The sequence below is a fragment of the Monomorium pharaonis genome, chromosome 3 (genome assembly GCF_013373865.1).
Source record: "Monomorium pharaonis isolate MP-MQ-018 chromosome 3, ASM1337386v2, whole genome shotgun sequence".
Taxonomy (NCBI): Eukaryota; Metazoa; Arthropoda; class Insecta; order Hymenoptera; family Formicidae; genus Monomorium; species Monomorium pharaonis.
Genome location: NC_050469.1, coordinates 29590695 through 29603555, shown reverse-complemented (window position 1 = coordinate 29603555; position 12861 = coordinate 29590695). Strand labels below are relative to the sequence as shown.

At 33.6% G+C, this 12861-nt stretch overlaps 3 protein-coding genes across 3 annotated transcripts; 2 read left to right on the top strand and 1 right to left on the bottom strand.

The window, feature by feature from the left end:
- Positions 1-772: 772 nt before the first annotated feature.
- On the bottom strand, positions 773-7538 carry LOC105841093 (protein Daple). Its single transcript, XM_012688208.2, has 23 exons — positions 6753-7538; positions 6530-6618; positions 6043-6352; positions 5802-5915; positions 5469-5653; positions 5265-5346; positions 5026-5204; positions 4813-4939; positions 4609-4729; positions 4197-4531; positions 3812-4093; positions 3638-3744; positions 3363-3554; positions 3131-3278; positions 2853-3035; positions 2471-2758; positions 2175-2375; positions 1948-2093; positions 1743-1835; positions 1585-1648; positions 1391-1499; positions 1190-1290; positions 773-1105 (listed from the first exon to the last, which is right to left on the bottom strand). The coding sequence occupies exons 1-23, from the start codon at positions 6801-6803 to the stop codon at positions 839-841; spliced, it is 3774 nt and encodes a 1257-aa protein (XP_012543662.2). The 5' UTR covers positions 6804-7538; the 3' UTR covers positions 773-838.
- Positions 7539-7751: 213 nt separating this feature from the next.
- On the top strand, positions 7752-9259 carry LOC105841090 (baculoviral IAP repeat-containing protein 5). The gene is made up of 4 exons (XM_012688206.3): positions 7752-7951; positions 8165-8365; positions 8437-8557; positions 9059-9259. The coding sequence occupies exons 1-4, from the start codon at positions 7935-7937 to the stop codon at positions 9167-9169; spliced, it is 450 nt and encodes a 149-aa protein (XP_012543660.1). The 5' UTR covers positions 7752-7934; the 3' UTR covers positions 9170-9259.
- A 105-nt stretch (positions 9260-9364) lies between these two features.
- Positions 9365-11542, top strand: LOC105841091 (exosome complex component MTR3). Its single transcript, XM_012688207.3, has 4 exons — positions 9365-9725; positions 10019-10272; positions 10978-11124; positions 11200-11542. Exons 1-4 carry the CDS (start codon positions 9575-9577, stop codon positions 11497-11499), a joined length of 852 nt encoding a protein of 283 aa, XP_012543661.2. The 5' UTR covers positions 9365-9574; the 3' UTR covers positions 11500-11542.
- Positions 11543-12861: the final 1319 nt, after the last annotated feature.

The window sequence follows — 12861 nt, the reverse complement described above, 5'->3', positions numbered from 1 at the left end:
TTGGTAATGGCATTACTTTTCTTTATCTTACGAGTAAACTGATTTAATCGTGCTTAACTCCTCATTGAATAATCTTATTATTATGCCATAACAAAAAGGCTAAAATGATTTAATCTCACATTGATCTTTTAATCTCAGTTTCTGCCTCGGAACAACAGAGATGCGATAAAATATTGGTGCTATTTTTAAAAATATTTTATATTTGTTAATCTTTTGTATTTTATTTATTTTTTTAAATTTCTTATATCCTAACTTCTCTTATTTTTTTTTTATTCCGACTAATTAAAAAATAAATAAACTTGTACTCTTCAAGTCAATTTATTTTTATATACATCAATTCAATATAATTCAAATTTCTATAAATACACCATATTCTTGTTTAATTTTCAAGATGTTTCCTAAGCCTTATAAATTTTTTAAAATTGTATTGTATCCAGAAAATAAAAATCTACGTAAAACAGCATTTCTTTTATTTACATCTTTAAAAACCAGAATCAGCTCTTTTTTAACATCCTTTTTTAATTAACCAAAATTTTATTTACATTTTAAGCGTTTCAAAATTGGTTCTTTAAATTTTTGCAAATTTAAAATAAATTTATAGCCTTCGTTCATATTTTAAATAAAAAATTTTTCACAAACAAGGTTTTAATCTCGTTTTAACATTAAAAAGTAATGGAAAAAGTAACTTTTCCCATCCCTGTATACATATATATGTATATATATACTTTCTTGTAAACTGGAAGTTACGAGAAAATGTACATATCAAATGTTCTTTTTCTTTTTTTCTGCCTCTTTTTACTTCGAACATACTAATAAAAGCATCAAAGACATGGAAGCTTTATACACAACCATATTCGTACCATATCGGACTGCCAGTCTTTGGCTCTTTCTCAGTGGGTGGTTCTGTGAGCGCCTCATCTTGCACCGTATCCTTCATCGGACTACTGCCAATGTTTTTGGATTCGTTTATGACTGCTGATACTTTATTGTAGATCAAGAAAGGACGTGACTCGGCTTGCGTTTCCGGTTTTAAATTCGTCTCCATCTGTGCGGCGTGTACGTTGTCTCTTTGTTCCTGGAAGGATTCACTTAATAGCCTGTCCGCCTGCGTTTCAAAGAATTTTTTTTTTAATTAACATTTCTTTTCGATATTATATCAGCGGATTATTATATCATTATTATTCCTTACAGGTAACGAAGCAGACGATGGTGGAGAATCGTCAGTATAATACACCGTTCTTCTGGTTCCAGCATGTCCAAGCGCATCTGATCCAAACACTCTGCTCGGTCCTAAAAAAAGTTTTATAGTCGTGATCTCTCAATGAATTAAATATCTCTATTTAAATAAAAATTAAATAAATAAATCTCTTCTATTTAAAAAATTATTTACCGGGTAAACGATAATCGTCGGTGCTCGCGTCTGAATCGTTCCCACCTGTGTCTGACTCATATGTTTTACTGTCCGACTGCTTGGAGTCTTCAGCCCATGAACGTCGGTTCTAATAAACAAATTTTATTGTTGTCATTTCAATTAGGTATAATTATGCATAATTATCGTTATTTTAATGTATAATTTTTATTCACTTTATTGAGAAGCTCCGATCCGGCTTTTCTGACTCTGCGTACTAAACTGGCTCCAAAACCTTTTCTGTATAAAAGAAAACAAATTACAATAACAATTTGTATGTTATATAAAATTAAAAGATGTAAATTATAATATTACAATTTTCTACTAAACATACTTTTTGGTAGTGCAGCTATTCAATTTCCTGTAGTGCTCCATAATCTTGTCTTCCAGCTTTTCCTTCTGTCTGTACAAATGATTAACTTTATCCCTGCAACGTACAGGTAATAATAAAATAAGTAGCTGATAAATAACAATAATTAATGCCTTAAAAAATACTCAAAATATACTGGTCTAAAAAAATAATGAACTGTTATACTAACGCAAACAGTTTTTCTTCCATGTGATAATGCTCTTTATCTTGAAGCGAATGTGTTAAAAGTTCGTGGTATTGCGTAAACAATAAGCTTATATGCTCCATTAAGGAACGTCTGTCATTATCCAATCCAGAATTCATTTCTAGCAGCCTCTTTAAAAAAGAAAGGAAAGCCATGTATTCTATTTCTCATAATCAATCAATTGTAATATTGTTATAAAATTATATCCATACATCACATCGTTCATGAAGACTGTTGACTTCCAATTTTAGATCTGAACATTGTTCATCTTTGACACTAAGTTCGCCCTGCATTTCAGTCTGCTTTAAGCTCAGACGATTCATCTCGATTTTATTCTTTCTATAATCATCTTGTAAGTTTCTATACTCTGCTTTCAATCTTTCGCTTGCAGTATATAGATTTCTGAAGTCATCCTAGAATATTTTTAAAATCATTAAAGTTAATATTTTAAATTATCGATAAAAGATTATATCAGATGTTTTTTAATTACATTTATATAAATAGATACCTTCAACTTTGAATGTTCTCCACGCAAATTATTCAAACTTTTTGTGTTATTAATCAAAGCTTCTCGTTCAGATTGCAGTGTTTCATTTCTCGTTTCTAATCTCTCACAAGTCTCACGCAACGTTCTATTTTCATTCTTCACGTCTCTTAAGTTCGATTTAAGAACATCCCGTTCGCGACGTAGATTCTCGTATTCGTTGTTTAGTTGCTCGTGCAATGATTGTAACGTGTTCTGATCATGAAGTAGCGCGGAATAAACGTTCTGCTGTGTGCTACGTTCTTTCAAGAGCTAGATATGCACAAATAATAGTTAAATATATTTTATTTTAAGAAAAATACGTAAAAAACATTTTTAGAATTACACAAGAACAAAAGACAAATACCTCTTCTTTCTCCGCGACAAGTTGCGAATTGGCTAATTGCAATGCGGTATGTTGTGCAGTTAACGAATTGCTTTGTGATTGTAATGTTGTTATGTGAACCTGAAGTTTTGCGTTCTCAGACAATAAATGCTCCATTGCCGTTTCGGACATTGATGCCTTCATTTGTAAGTGTTCTAGCTCTCTCTAAAAAATTTGGATAAATATTAATATGCTGAAACAACTCTTGAGTCATGACAATATAAAGTATAAATACTGTGACATCTTTTAAATGTAAATACCTTTAAAGGTTCTATCACGGTCTCTAAAGTCTTATTAACATTGCTCTCTTTATCGGTGCAAGTTACAGTTTTCGACGTTTTTTCTTCATTGTTTTCCGATACGAAAGATTTTTTAATATGATTTATAACTTCTGGTATTTGAGCAATTCTGCAACAATTAAATTTATATACATAATTAAAAATTAATTTTAAAAAAAGTAAACTTTTTCCACAACTTTTTTAAATTTTATACCTTTCCAATATAGTCTCCAAAGGCTGGGACAGCAATATATTATCGCTAAGGCCAAGTTTTTCCAAAACTGTGTACAATTGTTGATTGCTTAGTTTTTCTGCGACGAGATTAGATTGCAGTATCTCTAGAGTTTCTCTATCGATCGCAGCTCGTGAATCAAGTTCTTTACTAGACCGCTCAATTTCTTGCAACCTAAAACAAAGACCGTTACATGCCGATATTCAAAATTACCAATACTAACTTGTTATACACGTAATAGATTTCTTTAAACATACCTCGATATCTGTGTAACGCAATTTTGCAACTCCTGTTCAAGTTGCCCTACTTTCCTTTCCAAGACTTCAATTGTATTTGTTGCTTTATCCAAGGCTACATCTTTTTCCTAAAATATAACACAAAATTATTTATCTATATTAAATATTAATCATATTAACGTTGTAATAATTTACCTCAATTGTTTCTCTACATTTGTGAATATCGCGTTGTGCACTATCTTTCTCTTTCTCCGTTACCGTTAATCTTGTTTCAAGATCGACGCACTTGGAGTTAATATCATTAATATTATTTTCAATTAGCTTCAGTTCATCAACTTTTTGATTTGTCGTTTCCAGCGTGCGTTCCAAATCATCAGCGCGTCGTTGCACACTCTCCAGTAATAGCTGAACACGTTGCTTCTCTTTCACTGCGATATCATAATTTTTTTCCAATTCCATCATTTTTACATGATGAGTCTAGTATGGCAAGAAAAAAGATAATAATTAGATAAATCCATCAACGCTGAAATAGAAGATTAATTAAATTAGAAAATTAAATCAAAAAGTAATTTGAACGTACTTGGATTTCTTGTTGTTGCTTCTCGAAAGAAGTTCGTTGATTTTTGAGACTTGTTTGAAGTTTCTTATTTTCTTCTAATGCTTGTTTGCAGACTAATTCCAGGTCAGTGTTTTGTTGTACAAGTCTGTCTTTGTTATCGTTTAATGATTCAATCTTTAACGAAAGTTTCTTTTTCTCTTTTTCCAATTCCAAAACGCGAGAGGAATTTTCATGGAATGAACTTTCTTTTAGCGAATCAATTAAGGTATTTAAACGACGATTTTCCAGTTCTAATTTTAATGCCCGCGCCTGAGCATTGCTCGTTAATTGTTCGGATAGTCTATTATCATTATGCACTAGAAACATTAATTGTTATTTAGAGGTCTTTTTTTAAATAATAATTTTGTTAATAAATTTAAAAACGCGAATTTACCTGGTTCTTCAGAGTCACTAGATCCAGCTAATGCAGCCTCATTAGCAGCTTTTGTTAATTGATGTAGTTGCGTGTTTTCTTCAACAAGCTCTTGATATTTTTCTTTATCAGCTGCACGTTCCTGTAAATTATTTCCAATTTAATATTACGTGTTATTTTACGCTACATGCATTAATAATATTATAAAGTTTCTGAAGTTCTTACCAATGCCATATCGTTAAGTAATTGCTTATACTTAATAATTTCAGACTCTAGTTCCAATACTTTGTCCGCTCTGTTTCTTGATGAACTTAATTGTTCTTCAAGCATTTCTCTAGTCTCCATTAAAACTCTTAAATAACAACAATCATTAAATATAAAATAATTATTTATTCTTGAAATGTTGTAGAGAGAACGTATAACATTAAAAGTATATACCTATTATCTTCACGCAGCTCTTCTATTCGAGTTTTATAAAATTCAATGTCCGTAAGTTTTTCTCTATATCGCGTTACTTCTATTTCTAAACGATCCGCTCTGTCCGCTCTTTCAATCACAGCATCCAATTCATCCCTGTATGATTTAGCAGTACGAGCTTCGTGCATTAACTCTTGGTTCTAAAATTATAAACTTAATATATTTTATCTTAAAAAGATATAAATTACTTGATACATTACCTCTTGTCTTAGTTTTATAAGCAACGTTTTATTATGCTCCAGTTCTTCCTTACATTCAAGTAGAGCTTCAGTTTTTTCCTCCCTGTAAAAAGATGTAAGAGTTAATCATTTCTTTCAAATTTTAATTATCTTCTTGTCAGTTAAACAATGATTTATTGAATACTGTATAATTCGGTACAATTAAAACTTTTGAAAGATACACACAATTCTTGACGCTGTTTCCGAACTTTAGATTTCCAGTCGGCCAATTCAACCGCATAATGATGATTATCTCCTCTTTCTGTTTTAGTGACAGGATGAGGTTGCACCTTAATTATGTCTTCAGATTCCGCACTGCTAGATGAGTCATTTCGTTCAACGCTATCGTCTAGCACTGTGTCCTTCCATTTCTATTTTCAAGAAATAACATATAATTGTAATATCATAATTATTTTTAATCATAAAGCAACTGTAGATATTTAAAACATAACTGTATTTCAAATATACAAAAACAATTATCTAACAGATAATTAAGAACTTGATATGTGCATTATGTACCTGCCGATATAAATCCAATTCTTGAATCCATTTTTTTATTTGGACAAATAAATAACCCATATTTGCATTTTCCATAGCATCCTGCGTAATGACTATATCTTGGTGATCCGTAACCTGAACACAGATTTTTATATTATAAATTTTATATTATAATTAAAAAATTTTATTTCTTCAATTATGTTAATATTTTATTATATTTCAGTAATATTTTTTATTAATAATTACTTGTTAAGCTTAATACCTGTTTAATACATTCAACTATTGCAAGCTGCATGTCAACGTGTAGGGCTTTTATGTTAGTAATAAATTTTTCCTTATTTGGACACTGGACAGCACATCCTAGGAGCAATAATAGCAATAACTTCATATCTGCTATGTACAACTCTGGCTCCTTTCCCAAACTAACAATATCAGGTAATTTCAGAATCACATGATCCAATTCCTCTTCGTAAAACTGCTTTATGTTCTGTATCACGGTTCTCAAATTTTTCGTACGAATTACAGGATTGTTATTGGATGACACTACTTCATCATGCAGTGGTTCTGGATTACTACAAATAACAAAAACAAACATTACTTTGACAACAATATTCCATAATAACTTATACAATCTCATACAATCATTTCTTTTCCACATTAAAGAAAAAAAAGAGAAGATAAAAGTTTAGCTAAAAAGAATAAATATATCTTCAGATCATATATCTCTTTTTATATACTACAGCACTTACATCTGTAGGAAGACGCTATGTAATAAGGTACCATCCACTAAATCCTCATAGTTCGCCAATACATTAGGATCTTCCAAACAGCTAGCAAACTGAAGTTACAAAGAATACATACTATTAGCACATCATATAATGCAGTTGAATTGCAATACATACACTTTCATTCGTTCAACACTCTCATCACGTTGTTCTAGGAAACACTTAAGAAAAAGTCGAGAAGACTTACCCAGGTGACCAATGGCCCCGCCAAGAAGTCGTCAATTTCCGATGAGGCCATTTTCGTGAGACTTGACGCAGGACAACTGTACGGTACACAGTTATCATCTGCGCGTCAACGTTCGACGCGTTACCTTTCCCACGACGGAGTACCGTGAGGAAGACTTGATACTGTCGTCGAAAACCGCCCGCGCGTCGTTCCTTGGCAGGGCTACTAGAGATCCACCGGCGATAGGACGCCTTCTCCAAGAGATCGGATTCGCTCGCGCGGATGATCGCTCAAATCGTCGCGCGCGGCTCGGACGATGCGGACGAGACGCGGATCGTCGGCGCGCTCGACTCGGCTTTTCCGACGTTCGTCATTCGCGCGCACGGAAGATGAAATGTCACCGTTCCGTCGTCGTCGCCGCCACTTCTGACCGTTCTGTCCGAAACTCGCCTCGCCGCGAACGGATAGCCGGTACGACGAAAATCCTCGGAACCTTCTCACAGCTGATCGTTTTCATAACAAAAACAACGAGATCGCGATCAGGGTGAGCGTCGGCCGTCGCGCAAACTCAATTGGCTAAAGATCTGTTCACACAGACCTGGACTATACTTGGGGGCTTAAGGAGTGAAAATTTAAAATGGAAAAATCGACCAATCTAATATAACTTAACCTTCAATCCTCAGTGGTTCTGAATGATTGAGTTCTAATTCAATTTTAATAATTCAGAACAATTTTAACTAAATCCCGATGAATTTAATCAACGATTAAATACGCTAATTAATCAAGATATCTTTGTCACCTAGCTATTTTTTAAAATGAATAACAGAGCGTTTGTCGGATGTGAAGCCTGCATAAGTTTAACAACGGTATGCTTTTGAAAAACATTCAAATCGATTCAGTACTTATACAATTTATAAATAAAAAATATAAATATATAATGTATATAGTTTCATAAATTATATTACTAAAATAGTAATGAAAAAAAATAATGAGCTTAAAAATGGCGAGGCTTCATAAGAATCGTTTTCTGAACGCAGACTAAGAAAGCGACATTTAAACATTTGAATTTTCGGTTTCGTTCTCCATTGTATATATAACTGGAAAACACACCGTCAAGGTTAAACTTTATCGAGATTGACAGAAAACAGCAAAGAGATCCTTTTGAGTAATTGTAGAAGTCAGGCAGTCAGGATTAGAGACGAAATGATCACGGAACTACCGTAAGTATTAAGCAAAGTAGTTTGATAATCGATTTAACTGGAATGTTGTACAATCAATACATTTATTAATAAAAAAATTTTAATTTGTTTGATTCATAATTTTTCCATCATCTTCTGTCACAATTTGCAATTACGGACAACAGCTACAAACGACTTTCGAAATGACGTTGGAAATAACTAGGTTATTTCACTTTCCACATCTTTCATTCTTAGGGGGACTAACTCTTATTTCTGGAAGCAAGGTAGAAGGATGACATACAACAATTGGCCGTTCAAACAGTCAGACAAATGCAACGCCGAAAGCATGGCTGCTGCTGGATTTTATGTTGTTGGAGATAGCAATGAGCCAGACCTTGTCGAATGTTTCATTTGTGGCAAACAACTTGATGGTTGGGAGCCGAACGATGATCCATGGTAAGTCAAGCAACGATGTGATACACATATTATTTTTGTCAGCAAAAACTAATAAATGGGGAAACTTGTAGGAGCGAACATAAGAAACATCAGTCGAGCTGTCCGTTCGTTAAATTAAACAAGCAAGATGAAAAGAACTGGACAATAAGTGAATTATATGATTTATACAAGAAGTACCAAACGAAAGAATATGTAAGTACAATTATATGTATTTCAAATATATTTGGTCATCAATTTATTTAAGGATTTTGAAGTAATAGATTGCTTATGTATGCTGTTACTGTTATTGTTACTTTTTTCAGTAATATTGTTTAGTAATTGGTGTGTCACATTAAAAGATACGTGCAATTACAAGTTTTTTAAATTAAACTATATCATATTTTATGATATAGTTTTAATATTGAGAAATATTTTATACTTTATACTTTAAACTGCATTCCATTGTACTAAAAAATTATTATGTGAAGTATATATTTTCTGCATTGATTTTCTGTAATGAGTGTATGTATTATTGGAATGTATTTTTAATGGCAATATTAATGTTAAAAACAATGAAAAAATTTTCATGAATAATTTTATCATGAAAATATTGACAAGCATGATAAAATTTCCATTTGTAAAAATTAGTAACAAATAACGGTAACACAATTTTCAACTCTATCAACAATAATATTAAATAAATTTGTTTTGTAGATGAACCGAATAAAACAGGATATTGGCATGCTAAAAGATGTGATGGAGCAGTTAATAGGTGAGCTATCTGTACATAAAATGTCACAAAAGAACCAAAAGAGCACCAATTGATTATTTAAAATCCACCATCCTATTTTAAGAATTTTTAATGTTTAAATATATTTTGTAATACTTTCTTAATAAAAAAATGTGTACATACAACCAAAGTTTTTATTTTTATTTATCTTATCTAATTATAAATTTAATCAATAAATTAAAAAGCTCACTTATGCCTAAACTATGTTTTGATCTAAATCTATTCTTAATTGAACTTTGCACAGTTTAGGATTTTTCTTTTTCTCCAAAATGATAAGAAAAAGAGGAATTCAGAACATAATTCAGAACGTACTGATTTCACTCGCATGATTGCGCCTGGCCCACGCCCACGGGCCCCGGCCCCGGCTAGATGCTACCATGACGGCCCGTGACAGCCATGACATTTATTGATGCTGCATGCTGCTGCAGTGAGAGGAGTACATGATGCCGGTCGACCAGAAACGGATTAATGGGCCAGATGCTTCTGTACCATATGATATTTACGTTTATTCTGAAGTAAAAGACAAGGGAATACAACCAGATGCTCCGAAGAGGCACGATGGCCGCTCACATAACGAGCTTAGAAATATATGTAAGATTGGAGGTTATGTCAAACGTATACAAGCTCGAGGGTGATCAAAATCTGCTAAACTTAATCGACTTGTCAAGAAATATCTACAGTATTTTGTCAACGTGTTTAAATTACTTCCTTTTTTGTTCACAGTATTGAAACAAAACTAAAATAATATATTACAAGTAACAATTTTACTGTAAAAACATTTGTCATAAAATTTAATTAAACACTCGTAAGATTAACGAAAATTTACTTACAATTATTATTAAATTTCTTAGAGAAATACATTTAAAATAACTTTTTGTTAACAGTTTTGAAAACGGGCATAGTTAGTCAGGCAAAGGGCTCTGCATACATTGAAATGGGTGATACCAAAGTCATCTGCTCTGTATTCGATCCTAGAGAAGTGCCAAACAAATCGGGATACTGTGTGCAAGGGGAATTGCATTGCGAATTCAAGTTTGCACCTTTCTCTCATCGCAAGCGAAAATTGCATCAACAAGACGCAGAAGAGAAAGAGTATAGCCTGATACTTCAGAGAGCTTTGGAACCAGCAGTATGTCTGGTACATATCTTTCCCTTTTTTCATAAAAGGATTAACTTATAAAGGATTAATTTAAACTCCTGAAATGGCATGCAAAGAAATATGAAACTAATTTATACAACCTCAAAAATATTTATGATTACTGTCCAAATTTAAACTTTTTTTTTAGACCACAGATTTTTTAGAGAATTGAACCAGGTGATTTTTACAGACTTTTGTTGCTGAAAAAAAATAAGTTTAATTTTTTCTATCATGGCTCATCTTTGGATTAAAAGTGTCAGAAATGACATTTTAAGATACTTTTACCTTTCTGTCTGTAATTTTGATTTTTTTAGCATAAGCAAAATATTATTTTCAAATTTCAAATTTTTTAAAATAAAGATTTTAGCATTTAAATTTAAAAATTATTTAGTAATTTAATAAAGATGAAAATTAATACTGAATTTCTTAAGACACTTTTGAAAGCATGAAATAATAAAAAAAATTTGAGCTGGACAAAAAAGAGCTAGATTACAGATAGAAGAAAAATACAAGCAGAAAATATAATCGTAGGCAGAGATTTAAACTAAAATATCTAAAAAAGGTGATGTGATAAGGCAATTTCATTTATGGATTTGTTTTCAGTGATAAAAGAATCTAAGTTATCTAGTTTCGTTTGTGTGTTTCAAAATTCATATTGGTTAATATTATAAGTTGTCTCATCTCTACATTTTTATTTTGCTTCAGCAAGAGTTTCCTAATTTCCAAGTCGATGTCTACGCGACAGTTCTCGATAATGGGGGATCTGCACTAGCCGCGGCGATAATGGCAGCTAGTCTAGCTTTGGCAGATGCTGGAGTACCAATGTTTGGTTTAGTCACCGCGTCCACTGTTGTGAGTAAAAAAACGACTAAGAATTTTAATCAATGACGATGTATGACGAATGAAATTGTATATCATTTTCAATAGGGTGCATGTGGTCAAACGTATCTAGTGGACCCAACGGATACAGAAGAAACTTTTTGTTTCACAAAGGCCAAACCAGGCACGATGGACGATCACGGAATTGTCGTGCAAGCCGCACTTCCGCAACACGGTCAAATTTCTGAAATGTTCGTAATAGGCAGTTTAGACGTGGATACCATAGAACATTCCATGGATCTCTTGAGCGGGGTTCACAAAGATATATGTCCCTTACTAGAACAATGTCTTGTAAAAACTATATTCAGAACGTTTCGCTCAAATAGCGAAAAAACTGATGACAAGTAAAGGAAGTGTAATATTTTTAATTCATGTGTACAATTGATATAGATATTATTGCACAAATTATTTTATCACCTGATATTTTTCCTATTTCCTTTTTATTTCTTTTTATTATTGATTGCTTTGAAGTATATTTAAATTTTAACCTTTTAACTTTTTAAGTTATTAACTAATTCTATTAATTATTGATGTCAAGTTCAATATCAATTCTGGAATGAAATCTAAATTGGAGAAACCACACGGCGCACGGAATCTTTTAAATTTAAAATTGTTCAAATTGACAAATGTACATAATTGTGTTTTATAAATGTGCAATACCACATATACATATAAATTCAAATAATTGATTTGATAAAAATTCACTCACCGGTTGCTGTCGCTGCTCCTGCTGCTGATGCTGCTGCTGCTACTGCTACATTCCTTTTCTGGAATACCGAGTCACTCCATGGATGTCGTTTTCTGCTGACATCATTCTGCTATTCTCGAACCGCACATTAATAACGATCGCCCGATACTTTATTCGACACTTCCGATATTACGGATAATATATCACACACGAGTAAAACGTAAACCGCGCGTGAGAATTTCACTTGGCGCGATCGTTACATTTGAAAAAATACATGAAAGGACGGCTCGTCTAATTGGCGGCGAAAATTACTTGCTCGAACACGCATGCGAACACTTCACTCGAAACCGAAGGCAAATTACGCGCTGAGATATAACGAACAAAGACAAGTTCGTTTCTAGAATTTTCTATTTCGTATGCTCGCACGACGACTAGTAGCACTTCACTTAACTGGCATTCGCGATATTCTAACGAACGTATCCCCTTCGAGAAACACTTTACTTGAACACGCACGCGAACACTTTACTCGAAACCGAAAACAAACGCACGACGCCGCGCTTTACACATGAATACCACCTCTGCTACGTACGATCTCACATGACTCGCGTATCGTTTGCTAGCACGACGACACAACACCGTACCTGCACAACATCGCACAATTCAATTCTGAATACGCGAGACACGCACAGAGTCGACAGAGCGTCTGATGCGTCTGACCGGCAGCGCTGGAGCGGCGTACGTGACTGAAGCGCGGAGCAACGGAGCAACATGGCGGCAGCGGCGCAGGCGCGGCGAGTCAACAAGTCGGTCGCCTAGCAACGCCGACTGGCGCCGACTAGCGCCGAGTACCGCCGAGTATACCTATCAACGGTCATGTCCGCCGCTGCCGCCATGTTCTCTCACGCTCCAGCGCCGGTTGGACGCACTGTCGACTCCGTGCGTGTCTCGCGTGTTCAAAATTCATTGTGCGCAGGTACGGTGTTGTGTTTAGAGTGCCGTCGCGCTAGCAAACGACACGCGTG

What these genes read in the sequence shown, in the direction of transcription:
- LOC105841093 (XM_012688208.2), bottom strand. Translation starts at nt 6,803, where the DNA reads ATGGCCTCATCGGAAATTGACGACTTCTTGGCGGGGCCATTGGTCACC. An exon ending in AATTGGATTTATATCGGCAG is followed by an intron (nt 5,654 to 5,801) that starts GTACATAATGCA and finishes TCTTGAAAATAG; the next exon opens with AAATGGAAGGACACAGTGCT. An exon ending in GATCGGAGCTTCTCAATAAA is followed by an intron (nt 1,500 to 1,584) that starts GTGAATAAAAAT and finishes TTTGTTTATTAG; the next exon opens with AACCGACGTTCATGGGCTGA.
- LOC105841090 (XM_012688206.3), top strand. An exon ending in GAGCCGAACGATGATCCATG is followed by an intron (nt 8,366 to 8,436) that starts GTAAGTCAAGCA and finishes GGAAACTTGTAG; the next exon opens with GAGCGAACATAAGAAACATC. An exon ending in AGTACCAAACGAAAGAATAT is followed by an intron (nt 8,558 to 9,058) that starts GTAAGTACAATT and finishes TTTGTTTTGTAG; the next exon opens with ATGAACCGAATAAAACAGGA.
- LOC105841091 (XM_012688207.3), top strand. Translation starts at nt 9,575, where the DNA reads ATGATGCCGGTCGACCAGAAACGGATTAATGGGCCAGATGCTTCTGTA. An exon ending in TAACGAGCTTAGAAATATAT is followed by an intron (nt 9,726 to 10,018) that starts GTAAGATTGGAG and finishes TTTTGTTAACAG; the next exon opens with TTTTGAAAACGGGCATAGTT. An exon ending in TAGTCACCGCGTCCACTGTT is followed by an intron (nt 11,125 to 11,199) that starts GTGAGTAAAAAA and finishes CATTTTCAATAG; the next exon opens with GGTGCATGTGGTCAAACGTA.